The 20,140-nt window shown below is 39.8% G+C and overlaps 1 protein-coding gene across 3 annotated transcripts; it reads left to right on the plus strand.

Moving 5' to 3' along the window:
- The first annotated feature begins 608 nt into the window (after nt 1–608).
- On the plus strand, nt 609–18,748 carry TMF1 (TATA element modulatory factor 1). Of its 3 annotated transcripts, none has more exons than XM_080350556.1 (17): nt 609–846; nt 3,345–4,585; nt 5,368–5,471; nt 6,352–6,478; nt 7,436–7,541; nt 8,177–8,319; nt 8,898–9,064; nt 9,215–9,371; nt 9,844–9,936; nt 10,548–10,704; nt 11,447–11,639; nt 11,958–12,027; nt 12,111–12,203; nt 13,306–13,416; nt 14,052–14,198; nt 14,793–14,918; nt 15,778–18,748. In XM_080350556.1, exons 1-17 carry the CDS (start codon nt 705–707, stop codon nt 15,919–15,921), a joined length of 3,321 nt encoding a protein of 1,106 aa, XP_080206682.1. In that variant the 5' UTR covers nt 609–704; the 3' UTR covers nt 15,922–18,748. The 3 variants fall into 3 exon arrangements, with proteins under 3 accessions (XP_080206682.1, XP_080206683.1, XP_080206684.1); XM_080350557.1 differs by having other exon boundaries at nt 3,513–4,585; XM_080350558.1 differs by lacking the exons at nt 13,306–13,416; nt 14,052–14,198; nt 14,793–14,918; nt 15,778–18,748 and adding an exon at nt 12,735–13,273.
- The last annotated feature ends 1,392 nt before the right edge of the window (nt 18,749–20,140 follow it).

Below are 20,140 nucleotides of genomic sequence, written 5' to 3' on the forward strand. Positions count from 1 at the left end.
TTTAAAACGTCTAGGGCATCGTTTAGCTGTTTTAATGAGAGACATTTCAGTAGGTGCTGCTGGATACCTCAACCTGAATGCTCTGGTTTTACATGATGCATCAGCTATGCTTAAACTTCTTCCATCTTTTAAACTATGACCTGTCTTTAAACATTCCATCTTCCAGCCTTGCACTGGAACCCTGTAATAAAAGGGCTGCACTCCGCTGTAATTTTTAAACAGCTGATTTTCAAGTGTTGTGCAGCCTCTGGAAGCGTTAAAGGCCTCTCGTAAGCTGCGGGACTTTAAGCAGCAAATGGAGAGGTTGAGGTCTAGAATGGCCTATATTTGTTTCCTTATGTGTGGTAACCGGCTGAAGGAAGGATTAAGAAGCTTGAAGAAAACTTGATTTTTTAACATCTAAGAGTTGTCAGAACAGCAGCAAGGCAGCCTGGGCCGGCGCTGCGCCGTGGCGCGTACCGAGGCGGAAGGCCGGCGCTCCGCCTCTCGTAACGTCTCAGGGGGCTGGAGGGCGGCTGCGCCCGAGCTCGTTGCGACGTGGAGCCCGGCAGCGCGCAGGCGCGGGGCCGCGCTGCCCCCCCGCACGGAGCCGAGCCCGAGGCCACGGCCGCCCGCCCCGCCGGGGAGCGGGCTCTGGGGGCGGGTCGCTCCGCACCCGCCTCTGTGTTTGTGGCTCGGTGCCGCGGGACCGGGCAGCGCGGAGGATGAGCTGGTTCAACGCCTCGCAGCTGTCCAGCTTCGCCAAGCAGGCGCTGTCGCAGGCCCAGAAGTCCATCGACCGTGTGCTGGACATCCAGGCCGAGGAGAACCCCTGGGCCGACGCCGTCATCCCCGACTACGGCGACGGTAAGTGCGGGTCACAGCGAGCGGCCCTCGCCGTGCCCCCACCCGCCCGCCTCGCCCCCCGCCCTCACAGCGCCCGCCCCGGCCCTCGCAGCGGGGTTGGCCGGGGCGCCGCTTTCCCCACACCCTCCCCCGGCTCCCCCTGAACCCGGGTCGGGTTTAACCGGCTCAGCCATGCGTGTGGTGCTTCTCGTTCCCCCCGGTCAGACGGGGCCAGGATAACACTGACCAGAAGTGGAGGAAACCTCAGCAGCACACGCAACTCCTGGTGGTTGTCACCTGTGTCCTGCTTTTGTTGCATGGGAAGCACTGCACTTCATACCCGCGGTTCTTAAGGCGTTGTATTTTGTTTTGTTTTTTTTTTTCCGAGAAACTAATAAGCGATAAAAACCGCTCACTTAATAAAAAAAGAGGTAATTATGTTTCTTTCTGAGGCATGCATGGTTTCGCTCTTTGCGACAGGAAGAGCAATGAAGAAGCTGAAAGTCTGGTCCACATAAAACCAAGTGAAGTTTCCACTATTTTGTGGTGTTAAGTTCATAATCCTTCAACATCGGTTGAAAGGAACGTGTTGGTGGAAGAACTGTCATACTTTGGTTATGAGGAAGTGTCTGCTTTGTACGTGTGCTGATGCAGAACCTGATCGGTCCTAAATTGCTGTTTGGAAACGCAAGACCAAAAAGGAGTCCTCTTGTTAGAAACTTTTCCACCCATAATTAACACCTTGAAAATAAAAATGAATAAAGGAAAGGACGGGAAGCAAAGTCATCTGGAATCTCTGTCCTTATTACGACTGTATCTAGAATAAATGTATGTATTTGTAGGAGGAGGTTATTGCCAGGTATACCCACAGCAGAGTTAGATTTCTGAATATTGAAAGCTGTAACAATGGAAGGTGTTTTCTAAGTTGGTTGCTCAGGAAAGCACAGGGTCAGTTTTGCCTCTCCTCATCCTTCTGTGGGAGCAAGGGCTCAGCAGCCACTTATATAGTCCTGTGTCGTCTTCAGTTACAGAAATTGTTTATAAAAGACTGTGTTGTGCTTAGTTTCCTAAAACTTCAGACCTATCCAAACAATTTTTAAACTTAGTTTATATCTTAGTATTTATAGCAGTTCTATAGTTCATAAGGAAAGCAGCAAAGATCAGCCTGTGTCTGTTTTTCAGGGAAGGCAGATTTATTTTTATAACAAGTCAAAATATTTTCTGAATGTTAGGCTTCACTCACAAGGCTTTTTCTGAAGCTATTGAGTCATGAACAAGATGGTAATAAATCAGGTGTTTGTAGTATTTTTGGCAAGGAGAGCAGTGATTATCTAAACTTGAGATCTTGAGGCCAATAGCTATTAACAGTTTCTGAAAATTGTAGTCTGCTTTAAGTAGCATAACTCAGTGTTTTTTAATAGATGCTACTGTATAAAGTGAGCTTGTTTTTAAGTAGCCTGAAATAGTTATGTTATCCAGATTATGTTTGTAGGTACAAAAGCTAATGATATTAGCTTTTGATTAATCCTTCTTACTTGGGATGCTACTGAAATTTTATACTGAAATTCTTATTATCTTTGCTGTTGACAAGTCTTGGAAAACCTGCAAGAACTACAATAATAGGAACCATTGATGTTGGTTTAGGTCAACTTGACCACTAATCAATTCAGTATTTCTCCCCAGGAGAAAAAGAAAGCTATCAGCTAGGCTACTGATAACGTGTGTTGTCAACTTCATGCTGTTGCTTGGTATGTGAGGAAAAATATGAAGCCCGTCACAAACTGAAAGGGCAAGAGGCCTTCTTATAGCGTAAATTCTGCAAATATTTAAGGTGTTTTTCCCCTGCTTTCTGCAATGGTGTGTGAAGTGTTTGTCTGTGTGCTGCTGGCATGTGACTTTTAAGACTTAGTAGTTGTTTCCTCCTTTCGTAATCTGTATAATTCTCTACTTTAAACTACAGTTTTTCAGATTGTTTTGCCAAGCCTCTTCTGACTGTAGGAAGAAGGAGACCATGTTCTGTTTGCGAAAGAAATGCTTGCTTTTTGTACCTGAATAGGCTTCAGACTTGCCCTTACAGCTTTCAGAATGAACTGTGGGCTTGTTTCCCTTTCTCAAATGCTTTTCCACCATCCTTCTGAATTTTTCACTCGTGGATTTAGTAGTGTAATTTGTGTATGGTTTCTTTATGCCTTTGCTTAAGTTACTAAACTCTTAAACAGGGAGTGAGCGAGTTGGTTCCATTCAGGTACTCCTACTTTCTGGAGGTGTCTATGTCCACCTTAAGTCTTAGAGTTACTTCATGTCTCCCTTAAGCTTCTCGTGCTTTGTCTAGAAATCAGTTCCAAGCTTTGTAAGGAAGTAGTGACAAAAACAATGCTGTTTGTGGTCACATATAATGTTCACTTTAAGTTATATGATATTGAAAACATTGTTTTCTGTTCTGTTGCACTTAGAAAGACAAATACTGAAAAATAGTACATTTTAAGTGTTCTTAACCTATCTCCTTTTTATTGTTTTAGGAACAAATTCTCTCATAAGTGGAGGATGGGATACATCTTCCTGGGGTTTAAGTTCAAATACAGAACCACAGAATCAGCCAATATCACCAACAGCAATCACTAAACCAGTGAGGAGGACAGTAGTAGATGAATCCGAAAACTTCTTCAGTGCCTTTCTCTCTCCAACAGATGTTCAGAGTATACAGAAAAATCCAGTGGTATCCAAACCTCCAGCCAAATCACAGCGACCCAAAGAGGAGGTGAAAAACTCTTTAAAGGAGTCTCAGCACCCCAGTCAGCTGGAAGTAACAGTGACAACAGAGGCAGAAGTGAAGGATTCCTCTGTAGCTGGCCTAGTGGACTTGAAAAACCTCGATATTCCCAGTGAGAAATTAGAAGAGAATTCTGTGCTTAAATCTGATGCCAAGCCTGAAGAAAGTACAAATGAAGTTACTGACCAAAAGGTGTCTGCTCTAAATTTGGAAGTAACTGAAGATGCTCTTAATGAAAAATCCAATGCTGGAGGGGATGGAACAGGAGGTGCACCAGATAGCACTTCACAGTCTCTTAATGCAGGTACAAAAGACATGGGTTTGGAAACAAAGGAGCGAAAGACTGAGGACAGGCAAAGCAATACACCGTCACCTCCAATTAGCACGTTCTCCTCAGGGACATCCACAACTAGTGATATTGAGGTTCTGGACCATGAAAGTGTAATAAGTGAGAGCTCAGTAAGTTCAAGACAAGAAGCTGCAGATTCAAAATCCAGTCTTCACCTAATGCAAACATCATTTCAGCTTTTATCTACATCTGCCTGTGCAGATTACAATCGTTTGGATGACTTTCAAAAAATGACCGAGAGCTGCTGCTCCTCTGATGCTTTTGAAAGAATTGATTCATTTAGTGTACAGTCTTTAGATAGTAGAAGTGTAAGTGAAATAAATTCAGATGATGAGTTATCGGGCAGGGCTTCTGCTTCAGCATCTGTTGCTGTCAGTCCTTCTGCACCAAAGACAGAAACGGTTGATGCCCTGAAAAATAAATCCGAAAACTTGACTGACACTTCTGTTTTACATGCTGAGGAAGCTGAGATGGAAGAGAGTGGGAGAAGTGCGACCCCTGTTAATTCTGAGCAGCCAGATGTTTTGGTTGCTGCTGTGCAAACTGTTGAAGAACAGATTGTGAAAGAGGAGACCGAGCTGCAGCAGGATGCTGTTGAAAAGTTGCTAGAAGAGGACACTGAAAAGCAAGAGCTTAAAAAGGTAACCGTAAAATGTTTTTATGCAAACACACCCTTTAATTACAGATGAAATTCGTATCTTCTCCTTATGTAAGTATTAGCTTCACCTTATTTGAATGAATTAATTGATACTGAATTACCCTACCTTGTAGAAAACTATCCTTGATTTTCTGCAGTAGACAAATACTGGTGAAATTTTGGGTCAAACAGTTTCAGATTTCACCTAATCCACCTAGTTATCATTATTGTGAATTGTGTGTAATGCTAGCAAACGGGAAGCCTTGATAAGTCAAATATGGTATTTTAATTCCTTGGTGCAATTTTTTTCTGTGAAGGGTGAAGGAGATTCCTTTAAGTATTTTTGCAAGCATTTTTTTTCCACGGACTTAGAAACTGTCAGAATTTGATCATGTTTCAGGAGCATTATTCATGTTCTTTGAGGATAGCAGTAGTGTAAATAAGTCCTTTTCACTAGATAAACTAATGGTTGTTTTTAGCAGAAATAATCTTTACTTTTAAAAAGAAGGTACACCATGCATTTTAATGGAGATGAGCATAGTTAAGAATAGTGGATAGATTAAAATAAATTTGTATGGCTAGTTTACGTAGGTATTGCATAGCTCTACATTAATGTGGCAGAAGTATGGCAATCTTCACTGACTTTTACCTCCAGTTCCTAAAAATATTGACAAGTTCAGCTTTAAATAGTGCTGGGTGGGAATGGTTGCGGGGAGGGGAAGGCTGCCCCTCTTGTGTTTTAATTGTCCCATTCATGTGATCTTTATCTGTAAAAACATTGTCCAGATGATTGATTCATTAACTGAGAAACTGGAGAAGAGGGAAATACAGTTATTAAGTACTAGTAAAGAAAAGGCGCGTCTGGAAGAAGCATATGATAACCTAAAAGAGTAAGTATGAAAATATACACAGTAGTGGGTGTAACTGTAACTTTACCGTGATACAATCAGTAAAGAATATTGTAAAACAAGTAGCTCTATAACTAGAACAAAGGTTGCAAGGATGTGCACTGTCTGGGAAAGGTGGAAATAATGATTGCATGTACTGTGATGGTGTTTGTTTTTAAAGACACATTATTTCTTGAGGCCACAGTTTCTGTTGGGAAGAGACTAGTGAGGCATTTTTCACTAAGTAAGCAGTAAGAATGACAAAAAGATGTGTAGAGTCAGACTTAGTTATTAATAAAGATCTTTGTTATAATTCAGATACAGATGGGGGAACCTGATTTACTAAGTAATTTGCTGATGAGAATGTAGCAGTGAATGTGTGGTAGAAGGGCTGGGTGTAGGGAAAAACTTGAATTCATTATTTAATTCAGTTAAAATGAAAAGAAAAAAAAAAGTTGAATTTACCAGTTTATTGATCAAATATAAAGTTTAAAATTTTACAGGTAATATCTGAAGCTATTATTTAATGATTAAATCGATCTTAACTTAAAAGTACTTTTAATCACTTGCCCTGAGCCCTGTGGTTAATCAGAAAGAACTTGATTAAGGGGCAAAACATTTAAGGTAAATCAAGCCTTTAATTGTTTTCACGGGTAATTTCTGAGCTAATAAAGATCTTTGATTAATACTTCTAATATAGATGTGTAAAAAAACAACAACAAAAAAGACTTCTGCCTTATGTGTAAATTAAATAATAATAAAAAAACCTGAACAAACAAAACCAAAACAAACGCATTTTAAAAGCATTTAAGATAACCTGCTGCAAACTGCTTTGGGGTGTCATAATTGTGCAACTGTTCTGAAATGTTAATTTTAAACGTAGTGAAATGTTCAGAATGAAAGAAGAGAGCAGTAGCCTTTCATCTCTTAAAGAGGAGTTTGCTCAGCGGATTGCAGATGCTGAGAAGAAGCTCCAGCTAGCCTGCAAAGAAAGAGATGCAGCAAAAAAGGTAACTTGGCTTTTTAGTGAAAGGAATCTTTATTATTTTAGAACACTATTACATTTCTTGTGATGAATTCATAAAAATTAAGCTAGGGAAAAGCATGAGATGGACAGGTGCTGCCTAATGGTATTAGTAACCAGCACAAGCTGATTCCAGCCTCCCAGGCTTCTTGTTGTTTCCTTGTGTTGACACATGTATTCGTGCAGCTGTCTTGTGAACCAGGTTGGGGAACTCATTTAAGTTAAAGTTAGTTTGGTTTGGGGGAAAAAGGTTTAACACCTGCTCTAATTTACCTTGTGCCCAATTATGCATTTGCATTGGTGTGAGGGAGAAGAATGGCCTGGGGATGTGGGGAAGTGATGAAGAATGGAAATGGCTTCTTTAAAGGGTTAACTGGTAGGAGAGTCAAGGCCTGATAGCGGATTGGTTTGGAATGAGCACTGAAGTCTGCAGCAGCAAAGTTAATGGAGTTTAAATGTTCTTGACCTGGTATCACAGCATTACATTTCTCCGACTTATTGCTAGTCTGCAAGAAGTCAATTCAAATCTGTAACAGGGGAAAGAAAAAAGTCACAGGTTTTTTTGTGACTGTATGTGTTACTGCGTTGGCACAGTAGTAAGCCGAAATAGAAGAAAAAGATCTAATACCTGTATGTGAATATAAGTTTGTTTTTACTATACTGCACAAGTTTAAAGTATAGAAGGTGAAATGAAAGGAGGAGTTAGAACAAATTGTACAGAGAAGTCTCAATCCTCAGGGGTTTTTAAAACTTGATGGAGTAAGGCTCTGAGCAATCTGATTTGATCAGATCATCTCCAAAGTTCCCTTCCAACCTAAATTGTTTTTGAAGAAAAGCATTTGACAGCAAGGGGAGAAGGAAAAGGTGATCAGTGTAATTACGGTGCATTTTTCCCTATATATATTCTAATAAATAGTTCTAAGTATTTTATCCTATTATTTAGGAAGTAAAGACTGTTAAAGAAGAATTGGCTACTAGACTTAATACAAATGAAACTGCTGAATTACTGAAGGAAAAAGAAGAGCAAATCAAAGGATTAATGGAGGAAGGTGAGAACTAAGACATTTTTAATAGTAAAAATTTGTAGGATTATTAGAAGTGTACTGCCTTCTCATATGAGCCTTCTGTATGTTGGAAAATACAACATTTGAAGCATGTTAGATGCTTCTGAACATTTGAACCATTTGGTTAATAGCAAAGAGCCTCAGGAGGGATGAGTCACATACAGATGGCTCAAGGGCTGCTTCCTGCAGTGTGCATTCAAAGGTGCTGGGAGGTAAAAACAGCATACAGTACAACACTCCATCTTCTGTTCAGTAGAAATCTAACTAGGGCATTGTTCATGACATTTCTACAGTGTCTCCCTTACTACTTTTCAATTTTGGAAGTAAAATATAGTTACTAAATGAACAGGCCATTTTGTTTGTTTTTTTTTTACCTGATATGATGAGCTCATTTGCTTTATTTTCAAAGCCTTTCACTACTTGTCCTACCTCACTATAGCTTAGGGTAGCAAGGTCATTTTAGGATTAGGTAGATTAACAACTTAAGAACTTGCATGACAAAATATAAGTATATTTGATTATTATTTTCATTATACTGGAGAGCATGGGGAGGCGTGAATAGGGAGAGCTCATAGAATAACAGCGATGTGTCCTAAGCTTTGTGTTCATTTTCTTCACAGGAGAAAAGCTTTCCAAACAGCAGCTGCACAATTCCAACATTATTAAGAAATTAAGAGCCAAAGAGAAAGAGAGGGAAAATATTAACACGAAACAGAACAAAAAGATTAAGGAATTGGAAGAGGAGTTGCTGCATTTAAAACAGGTGAGATATCCAAGATATTTTTTAAAAAGCTTTTTATATTGACTGCAGAGTAGCCTTTTGGGGCGGCTCTAGGTAGACTGGGTTTTTGTTGGTGTTGTTTGTTTTGGTTTTTTGTTTGTTTGTTTTGCTGGGAGACTTCTCTATTTGTATTATTGGAACACTGAGATGTGATTTCTCAGTGTGTTCTCAGGGCACTTTAAAACTGTGGTCAGTTATCTTGCCAGCTGCTTGTTTGCATTTGCGCTGCTGGTTCTCAAGTGGGCTGACCCAATTCAGCACACTACATTTTAGTTGGAAAACCTGAATTTGGACAGTATTTTTGCTCAGTTTGTGATTGAATCAAGACCTTACGAGCAGCAGACCAAGTATGAGGAAGTATGTGAAGTAGTGATGAAAAGCCCCCTCCTCTGAGGAAGATGGGGGAACAAAACCTTTCTCTTTTGGCAGCTGTTAGATCAGTTTCGTCATTTTGTGAACCTCATCCTGAATTGATTGCCACAGTTGTCACTGTTCTTAAATGGCCTCGTGTACCCCACCTGCTGGAATTAGTCTCATGCTTCTTGTTTACACTCTAATAGGTGCTTGATGGCAAGGAAGACCTTGAGAAGCAACATCGAGACAGCATTAAACAACTGAACAGTGTTGTAGAGCGACAAGAAAAGGATCTTGCTAAACTTCAGGCTGAAGTGGAAGACCTTGAAGAACGGAACAGAAGTGTCCAGGCGGCACTTGACAGTGCATACAAGTAAGCAGATATTTGCGTGCCCGTCTTCAATCGTACATCCAGCTTCTGTGTCTATTTCTTGTGCAATGCTTGTGAAATGTTAATACATAAACGAAGTTGTTGGTGTTATATGAACTGTAAAAAGTTTTGCTTTTTTTTTTTTATCCCCAGGGAACTTGCAGATCTTCATAAAGCTAATGCTACAAAGGACAGTGAAGCACAAGAAGCAGCCCTTAGTCGGGAAATGAAGGCAAAGGAAGAGCTTGGGTTAGCTCTGGAGAAGGCCCAGGATGAGGCACGACAGCAACAAGAAGCTTTGGCAATTCAGGTGGGTCTTAAATGCAGTGAATAAATTGCATTAAACAAATGGATGGTGTGTGCATCTGGCATAATGAAGCAGGTGCAGTGTAAGGTGGAACTCATTTTTGTGTACTTACCAAGTACCCAGTGGATTAATTTCCTGTGAACTTGTTCAGTGTTTAGTGGTAGTTGTGCTAAGCTTTAAAATTTTAATTTGATATAAAAATACTTTTAATTTTGCTTGTCTAAATAAAGTGACTTTGGCAGGCTCTGTGTTAAGTTTGTAGTGCTCTTACTGTGAGGCGAACTTCAAGAAATTTAGTTAAAATTTTTAGTGATAGATAAATGAGTGTAACCATTTGTGTGAATGCAAAACTTAAGCCTTTAACTTGTAAACAGACATATCCTGGCCAACAGTGTTTAAAAATGGTGTAGGATTCTAGCAATGGTGGTACTATAACTTCTAACAAGAGATTAGTGACAATGTCTTGATTATTTAGGTGGCAGACCTGAGACTAGCACTGCAACGATCAGAACAGCAGGCAGCAAGAAAAGAAGACTATTTACGGCAGGAAATTGGTGAACTACAAGAGGTACTGTAGCAAATAGATGATTACACTTGTATCTGCAAGGAGGGCTTCTAAAAACTAAAAATGAAATGCTAGTATGACATTAATAGCCTGAGAGAGAGACCTTTTTTTTCCTGGTTACCTGCAATATATCCTGTGTAGAAAAACAGTAAGAATATTAAAGGAAACGGGTTTTTTAATCACATATTGAAAACAGAATATAATTATTATGGTGGCTTTTAACTGTAATGCTATCCTTTTAGTATAAGAGAAAGTATAGCCACTATGATTTTAATAGTCCTCTAAAATTGCTAGCAAATATGTTTTAAATTACTCTTTAGCTGCTTCTTAAGAATATTTTTCTTGTTCCTAAGGTCCAGAAGGTAGGTAGATTGTTGCCAAAGTGTTTCAAGGGATGTTCAGAAGGCTTTTGAAATGTAAATTTCTGGACTGTTGCTCTATCGTGTATCTAAAAATGTTAGGCTTCTATCTAGAAATTCCACACTTTGCTGTGAATCTGAACATATGAATTTTAGTGTGTAAAGCAACTGTTACAAGTTTAGTTGAATTCTGTATTAATCTTTTAATCTGTCATATGATTTTAAAGCTTAATCATATTGAATTTGTGATTTCAGAGACTCCAAGAAGCAGAGAGCCGGAACCAAGAACTAAGTCAAAGTGTTACATCTGCTACACGGCCACTTCTCCGTCAGATAGAAAATCTGCAAGCCACACTGGGAGCACAAACCTCTGCATGGGAAAAACTGGAAAAGAATCTTTCCGACAGGCTTAGTAAGATGTTTTTAGCTTTTACTGAACAGTGAGGGTCTTGATGTAGCTGTGAGATGGCTGAAGGTCAATGAAAAGGGCTTGACACTTACCCAAAGCGTAGGTGGTGACACAGAGGAGACGAGCACAAAACGCTTTTCTGTAAGGAAATGGTGTGTGGGGTGTTCTGCCAAGGTTCTTGGACAGGTAATTCACTGATTCTGTGTAAAACACAGTGTAACGTAAGATTGTAAGATAGAGGTGTTAAAGTGTACGTGTCCTCACAGCATCTAAAGGAATGATGGACATTGAGATGCTCAAAGTACACCAGCATTTACAGTTGTCAAGCCTGGGGCTTAGATACTGTATTGTAAAGGCTCGAATCATTTACTTACCCAGCTGCATAGGTAATGAGACATGTATTTATTGATACAGTAGGAATCTATTATTTTAAATGAAAAATGCAGAAAACGCCCAAAGGTGGGCCTAGAGAAATTACTTCTCTTCTGGAGGCAATCTGTAGCTATATATTGCATTCTGAAAGAGTGACGTCTCCTTGTTCTGCATTGCTTTCTTCCTCTGACTGTATGGTGAAAAATATTGAATTTCCTTTACAACAGAAGACAGTTCTGGGTGTGTGTTTTGTTTGATTTTAAAAGAAAAAATAGTTTTATTTTTAAAAATTCCATTTTTATGCTTAAATAATTGGTCCATATTATAGATATTTGATCAAAAAAGTTAAATTCCTCGTTTTTCTCAATAATAGGTGAGTCTCAAACTCTTCTAGCAGCAGCTGCTGAGAGAGAACGGGCTGCTACAGAGGAACTTCTTTCTAATAAAATTCAGATGTCTTCTACTGAATCTCAGAATAGTCTTTTAAGGCAAGAAAATACACGCCTTCAGGCTCAGCTAGAAGTGGAGAGAAACAGGTTGAAGAAAATGGAAAATGAAAACAATAGGTGAGTTGCATTTTTGGTTAGCAGCATTTCTTTAAAGTTGTAATGGAATGGAGGAGTAAGCCATCCCTTACATAACCATCAACAGCAGATCTCTGCAAGTTGGAAGACTTGATTCTTTTGTATGTCAATATGACTGTGCAAAATGATTGACAGCTTTTGATAAAGTCACCCAGCTTGTTAAAGATATTTTGTTTCATGCTAGAGATTGTCTGAAGTATGTTACTTTCATGATGTTTTACAGCCTTGAAACTATGTTCTAAAAATATATGGATCTAAAGTAAACACAGAATATTTATTTACTTTTTTTCCTTATTGTAGGTATGAGGTTGAACTAGAAGGGCTCAAAGATGAGTACGCAAAAACCTTGGAAGATGCAAAGAAAGAAAAGGTATTGCCCACTTCAGCTTTAAGCTATGTTATTGTTGAGGACTGAGCTAGCAGGAGTTTAACAACCTGTATTTATTTTTGCAGACACTGCTTGCTACTCAGTTAGAAATGGAGAAGATGAAAGTTGAACAGGAAAGAAAGAAGGCAATTTTTGTGCAAGAAGCAGCAAAGGAGAAGGTACCAAACCTTAACATTTCTGTTCAATCTTATTGGTACTATGATTATTTTAATAGCTATCTAGAACCTGAAACTGTTGGAATCAACAAAATGGACTTGGAGCAGTACAATGTATACTGTCAGCCTAGGCCTTAAAGACTTGGCTTTTCCTTATTGTGAATGCCTTTTATTTCCAGTGAAATAAGTTCTTGTGTGATACTCACTGAAATGGATCTTGACTACTAATCTATTTAACCTGAGAAGAGATAAAATATGGATAATGATTGGCTTAATAATCTGATATTTTTTTTTAAATGGTCTTTGATTCCTTTCCTTATGAAGCTACTTGTTTTCTTTGCTCAAATCTACTAGCATTGCTTGCACTGAATTCCTGTTTTGCATTTAACTTGACCGTGTATAATGTACCACATGCTTCCAGCTTAAGTGACAAGTCATCGAACAGTCCTCAATAGTCAGTAACTTTGTTACTCCTAATAAGCGGTTGATATTGAAGTAAAACTATTTCTGTTGGTGGTTTCTTACCATTTCCAGTTCTAAAATCTAAGTGCTCTGTCCTTCAGAAGCTAGCATGCCTCCAGATACTGCTTCTAGAAAGAGGTTAGTCTGTTTGGAAGTTGTCAGTAAGTTATTGGCACATGCAAAATCTCAGAATTGAATTAATACACATTATTTAAAAAAATAACATGCATTTTAAAGAGAGACATATTTCTGGGTTTAGAAGTTTAGTTTAGGGTATTCTTCATGTGATACATTTGGGCATGCAAAACTGCCTCTTAGTCTGCCTTGGCTACTTAGAAATTCTTTTGGTGTAATTTGCAACAACTTTGTTTCCTGAAAATTCTGAGGATTTGTACGTATTAATAAGCTGGAAGTGTTAGTAACACAGTAATTCTTCATTGTTGAACTTTTATGTGTTTTAGGGATCGGGGAAGGGGAAAGGTTATCTGTCATGTTATGTTCTGTAGTTGTTGGTGGAAAAGGGCAGTATGTTCTTTACCGAATGTCTTTCATCATCTTGTCAACTTTTTTCTTTATCTAACTGGTGATATTGTATGGGTGTGGGTTTTGTTGGTGGCTTTGTTGTTGTTGTGTTTTTCCTTAGGATCGGAAGTCATTTACAGTTGAAACTGTTTCAAGCACTCCAACTATGTCACGCTCTAGTTCCATAAGTGGAGTTGACATGGCAGGTCTTCAGACATCTTTCCTCTCGCAGGTATCGTATGTCAGTTATGTTGACTTTTTTGATAGACTGCTTTTTGTCCTCTTCAAGAACTTTTGTTAATGTAGAAAATGACTCTTCAAGAGTATATTTGCCTTAGATGATGTAATTCCTATGCAGAAATGGCTCAAACCTGCAGGATGTCTGTGATTGTAAAACATCCGTGAAAAAGTGTGTAAAACTGGTACTTCTATTGCAGAGTAATACATACATGTATTGGTGCTGAGTTCACATGTCTAATTTCATCTAGGAGACTTGAATAACACTAGTAGGAGTCAAATCATTTGATTTATTTTGACCAACAACCCTGGTGTAGGGCACAACCCTGGGCAGTATCACTGACTGTTGTGGTCCATGTGCAGTCTGCTGCTTTCCTACGGATCCGATTATTGATGTCCCAGTTAAATGACACTTGTATAGGTGACAAGAACTTGCCAGTAAGGAGCTATCTTAAATTGTACCTTTTCACCTTAAGCTTTTGTTTTAAAACCAACATATAAGCATTGAACTGCTTGCTTAGTAACAGTATAATTTTAAATCTTAAATGAAATAATGCTTTAGGAGGGGGAAGATTCCAAAGGGTGCACATTTTTGTCTAACTTTAAGCTTCTCTAACCTTTTGTTTGTAGGACGATCCTCATGATCACTCATTTGGGCCAATAGCTACTAGTGGGAGCAATCTTTATGACGCTATAAGGATGGGAGCAGGTTCAAGTATAATTGAAAACCTTCAGTCACAGCTAAAACTGAGAGAAGGGGAGATTTCACATCTGCAGGTACTGTAGTTAATCTTATCTAACCAAATACGGCATGTATAAGTGTAAATACTAATGCAATCAATATTATCTGTGGGTTTTATGTTCAATATAAAATATCTGCAATCCATTTTATATTCAAAAAGCTTGATCCTTCTACTCACAGCAGAATGTGTTCGCTCTTCCCCTTTCATGACAATTCTGTTAACCGGGATAGCCACTGGAGGTCTGTGTAGGGAAGAAGGGAAAAGCAAGAGAAGGATTTGTTGCTTCCTTTTTGTTTTGGCAAGGACCTATAAAGAAAACTGAACTTGCCATTATGAAAAAAGAAAAAGAAAAACACAAAAGAAAAAAACCCAACCAAACAAAGACACACAAAAAAGCCCACCCCCCCCCCAAACCAACCCCAAACCAACCAAACAAAACACACCAACAAACAAACAAACCAACCCACAAACATGGACCAAATTTGAGAAGAAAGTGAGAATGCTTCCAGGGTGTGCTGTTTCGTAGTCTGAGTTAAGAAAAAACCTTAGTTACTGTATCAAAATATTTTGAAATGGTATTTTATAAATACAGTATGTTTTTTTTCCTTCTGCTAATTGTTTACCTTAGCTGGAAATTGGGAACCTTGAGAAAACTCGGTCAATAATGGCAGAAGAACTGGTTAAATTAACAAATCAAAATGATGAACTTGAAGAAAAAGTAAAGGAAATACCAAAATTACGCGCACAGTTAAAGGTAAGTGTATTTCTGTTGTAAATTTGATGTAAAGCTGACATACTTGAGGTTTTTTTGGAATACCCCTGTGAATTTAGGATCATATTCCGATCTGTCCCTAATCATAAATGACTGAAGTGCCTGAGGGTTTTTTTTATATAGTAGGATCTGAAAATGCCTACTCCGTGACTAGGTAGTCACTTCAAAATGCAGTTGTTAGAAATGTGCGCTGTGCGTAAGATTGCACGCTAAATCAGGGAGAGAACATGTTATTGTTTCATTTAAAACACTTGTCTGGATGTAGTCTTTTTAGAGTAAGGGACGTTTTGATAAATAACCTGGATTTATGAGAGTTTGATGCAGAAGCTTAATGAGTGTGTGGAACTGGTACAGGTAATAGGGCAAATATTTTAATCCTCTGAACGTCTAAGAACTTAAATTGAAACATTGACAATTGTTTTGGGATAATTTTGGAAATTATCATTGTTCTTTAAATACAGAATGTTAAATTTCCCAGTGAAACCTTTCACAAACTGTGGTCTTTCCTGTAGTAAAATTTAGTGCGGTTTACTAATTGTCTTTTAATGCTTATAGCAGTGGAACTTCAAGGTGCTTGAGTACGTCCTCCAATGCAAGCACTAATTCTTCCTAGTCGAGTCTTTGGAATATCTTCCTTTTGTATCTAGAGTATAAATCTACCTGTATTCAGAGACTCAAAGCATAAAGTATTTTTGAAGAGTTTACTATTTACTTCATTATAAAGTAGTTATATTTTGATAAAATAATGCTGAGCTTATTTTCCCTGGTAGTGTAGAACATTATCCTAGCACCAACTTTTAAGTTGAAAACCAGTCAGATAACAAAGCCCGTGTCCTTGCAGGATTTGGATCAAAGATACAATACAATTCTTCAGATGTATGGAGAGAAAGCAGAGGAAGCCGAAGAACTGCGACTGGATCTCGAAGATGTGAAAAACATGTACAAGACTCAGATAGATGAACTTTTAAAACAAAGACAAAATTAATTCCTGCTGGAACTCTTAACATTATATGACAACAGATTGTAAAGATAGTTGTTTATGTAAATGCTGAATTTAAATGTCTTGTAAAAAAAAAACCCCTGTATTATAGAAAGTGTTACTATATTATAGAGTTCATATGTTGACAAAAATCAATGCTTTAAGTGTCTTGGACTGTCTGCAGTTAAATTATTTGTGCAATATTTAATTTTTTTCTGAGTCATCCCTTTATTTAAATTTTTGCTAAACGGTGGACCATTTTACTCATGAACAGTAGCAGAAATGGTGATGGTTACTTTGTGAGACCAGCACTGGAAGGCATGAGTTTTCCTAAAGCAGCCCTGGATTCATAAACTCTGGATGTCTATGAAGATGATGCTAAAAGTATTTTTAAAGTGTTCTCAATAAGAGTTTTTCTAAAACCTCATCAGTAAATTTTTAAAAACAAAATAGCGGTGGCTTGCTATCTGGAGCATAATTGGTGGGTATTTTTGTGACAGGAAAATCTCATATTTGTACTCAAAACATCTAAACATGATAGAGTGATAATTCTCTATTCTTAAACAGATCAGATTAGTCTGACTATTCTGCACTAAGTTCTCTAAGCAGAGTGTGAGACTCAAATGAGACTTTATAAATTACGGCTTCATCTTGTATGTTGCTTGTGTTTCATGAGCTGTGTAGAGACAGCTGGTTTGCTTCTAATTCTAAATGTGTTCAACTTTTCAATAGTTCAGAAATCTGAACTATTCAATATTTGTTCTAGATTTGGATGCTGATTTCTAACGATAACTAAAATAGCTCAAAAGAATCTATTTTGTTTTGGTTTTTTTTAGTAAATAATTGCTGCTGCTCTCATGGTTACTTGTATATAAGTAGCAAGGTTTAGACTTTTTGCAAAATTGTCCTGTGACTTAATATAGTTTTCAAGCAAGTCTCCAGTGGCTGCATTTCTCATGCTGTTCCTTAAGCAAGGTATTGGTCAAATAGCTTGAAGTTTAGCTGCATTTTTGGTGATGTCAGAGGAAATGTTTGAATTGAACCCTTGGGAATGCTGAGAATTGGGGGAAGAAGCTTTCGTCTTCCCCTCTGCATTCCAGACAGCAAATATTTTGCTACATCACAGAACTATAGCTGTGATAGGCACTCGTATGAAATACTTGGCAATTGAAATTCTTTGCTTATCATACCGTTGCCTCTATTGTCAGAGGTTTCTTTCACATCTGTGCACGTTGTAATTTGTGATAGAGAACTCTGTCCCTGCTTGTGCATTCAGTGGGGTGAGAGACACAAAGGATGGGAATGATGAGAAGTTGCTTCTGGAGAAAAGCCTCTCAGTAAAATGACTTCTAAAATGTGTGTGAGGGGTTTATTCCTGATTGGGAGAACCATTGGTCACTGCAGTTGCACAGGCAAGGATGTATTTGTGGAATAGCCTAGTTCAGTTTGAGATTAAGGCAGTTATTCTAAGGATTTCAATAAAGCAATAGAGCAAGAACACTACAATTTGTCCTAACTCCCCATCTGTCATAGAAACTTTTAACTACTTTAATAAAAGACTTTTATTCTTATTTTTTTCTCTTTTTTTTTTTTTCATGGGGAGGTGGGAAGGAGCTCCCCTCTTATTCTTAGTTTCAGTTTTGCAAACAAAGGTGAAACCATTTTTCTTCTAAAAAAACACCCAGAATTTAACATTTTGCCTTCATATATTAAAGAGTGCTTGGTTGTTCTGAATTTAGAAAACAAACCACCACACTACTTATAAAGCCACTTATTGGAACTTACTGATTTGCTTTGTATTAGAATTATGATGTGCAAATGTTAGAAGTTCAGCCTTTTCTTAAGAAAATAACTTTTTATGATGGTCGAAGAAATTTATTCAACTTTTTCTACTCCAACAAATCAATAATTGTCTTATTTTTTTTTTTTTAACATCTTTGGTAGACAAATGCAGCACTCTTAAAAGAAAAAATATCCTTTGAACTTTTATTTGGACCTATTGCTGCCAGTACTTTTGAAGGTAACATTTCCTGTGTCATGTGTGAGTAAATGCTCCTGAGGGGCTGACACAAGGTGCTGTTTGGCGTATGTCTCTGACTACCTTGGGTTTTTGGGAGGAGCTTAGGTGAATGGGAAATTTTAACACACAGTCAGCTTTAGCTATAAAAGCATTTGTCAGAATACTAGGGTTTTTTTTCGTTTTCCAATAGTAGGTGTAAATATTTGTACTGACTATTTTTGGATTCTTTATTCCCCTTTAGTGCAACCTTTACTATTCCATGAGAATCAGATGGCCTGCTGTGTCTTAATCATCAAAGCCTTAGAAAACAAAGCAGCTGTTGGAAGGTAACAGACTTTATAAAGTATTTTGTTTTGATCATCTTTGGTAGAAATCTTTTGTGCTTGTTTTGAAGAATCATTAAGATTAATGTCTACTAGGACACTTTCATTGCTCTTGCTGAGATTGCCTAGAAGAGTAACATGCAGAATGAAAGTCTTTCGGCCAGCATACTAATATCCACTTCTGTTTAAGTATATAATTTTTGAATAGTCCTTATGAAAGCAACTAATTTATACCTCATTTTTGCTGTGTATGCAATTGTGAAGAAATGCTGTTTAAAGGTGTACTCAAAGTGTCTGTTCAGAGGGGGCTGATTTCCCGGTCTGTGAAAGGTAAGGGAACAGTTTCCCTTGATGTAGGGGGTTGGCATGAGGTGTAGGCTACACTGGTACTTGCTTCTCTGGGCATGGGCTTGCATCCTGTATCAACACAGGACATGATGATCAAAATCCTAGGGATCTGTACATGAGAAGGGGAGTTCTATTACATTTTTTGTCCTGCTAGAAGTTTTGTTGCAGTTTATGTACTTACTTTTTACTAAGGGCTACAATGATTTGGAATATGAAATGGGTTGTGGCACAGTGAAATTGGAACCCTTGGTTTCTAGTTGTAAAATGTGTATAAACTGTAAAAAGCATGGGTCAGGGTAAAATAAAATCTTGTGCTAAGATTGTGTTCTGGTTCTTTTTGAGAAAAGACTGAAAAATAGTTTTGTGATGGGTGGGTGTGTATGAACGTGATGCTAAAGTTAGACCGTATCAACTGTAGTATGAATTTAGAGTTGGAAAGGCCAGTTAATCTTGTGGTGTTGTGGCTTATTTAGGTACAAGAAACTGGTTGGTTTATAAATGCACTGCAGTGATGTGATTAAAGGTAATGTGAAATTTAGACTATTTTCCTCTATTGGAGTAGAACATTTCTGATCCAGTGGTGTATGTAAGGGGTCTCAACATATCTGCTGCTGCCCTGGGTGCTTGATCCCCCGCGGGTTTTGTGACCGACGGCTGTACCTTTCTCCCCACCTGTGAAGGAGGGGACAAGAGCCCATTCCTGCGCTGGAAGGACTCAAAGCATTTGAGGGGCGGTGCCTCCGCCCCCTGCGGTGCTTGTCAAAGCGGGAATTGCCTAAAACTGTGAACGAGGATGTGAGTTGTCAATAGAGGCAGCGCAGGAACGACGCCGGGAGCCTGGCAGGGGGTTAATTAACCTCCCCGCTTGCGGATATGAAGGTGTCTGACGGCAGCGCGGGCAGTGGGACCGCACCGCCCCCGCCCCGGCACCGCTTCTCGCTGCCGTGTGAAAGCCGGGGCTCCCGGGGGTGAGCCCGCCTCAAACAATGGGGTGCCCGGAGGCTGCGCTTCCTGCTGAGCGGCGGCAGGAAAAGGCCCTTTTCCTGCACATCCTGAGGACGCCGTTCCCGGTGCGAGGCGGCGGCAGCGCTTTATTTCCGGCAGCAGAAGGAAGACGCGCCGCCGGCCCCGCTCCCGCACCGCGTTCCCTTGGCGGGGGTGCTGCCCCCGGGCAGGTGCCGCACGGCGCAGCCCCAGGCGGCCGCAGCCGGGCTGGCGGGCACCGACCCGGCTCCACCTGGCTGAAGAGCGCCAGGAGAGGCCAACCCGCTCCCCCCGCCCGCTTTCCGGCGAGCGGCGCCGGCGGCCCGGCCCGCGCCCTCCTTCCCCGGCGGCTTCGGCGCTCCCGCCGCCTCCAGGTGGGGCGGGTCCCGGCGGCCACAGCCCTGTCCCCCTCGCGGTGGGGGCCGGGGTGTGGCGGTGCCGCCCGCCCCGCTCCCCGCGGGTGTGAAGGAGGGGCGCGGCGGCGGTGCCGCCCTCTCACGGCGGCCGCCTTTCCCCCGCGGAGCCTGGCGGGGCCGGGCCGTGGCGCTCC

The sequence above is a fragment of the Nesoenas mayeri genome, assembly GCF_963082525.1.
Source record: "Nesoenas mayeri genome assembly, chromosome: 10".
Taxonomy (NCBI): Eukaryota; Metazoa; Chordata; class Aves; order Columbiformes; family Columbidae; genus Nesoenas; species Nesoenas mayeri.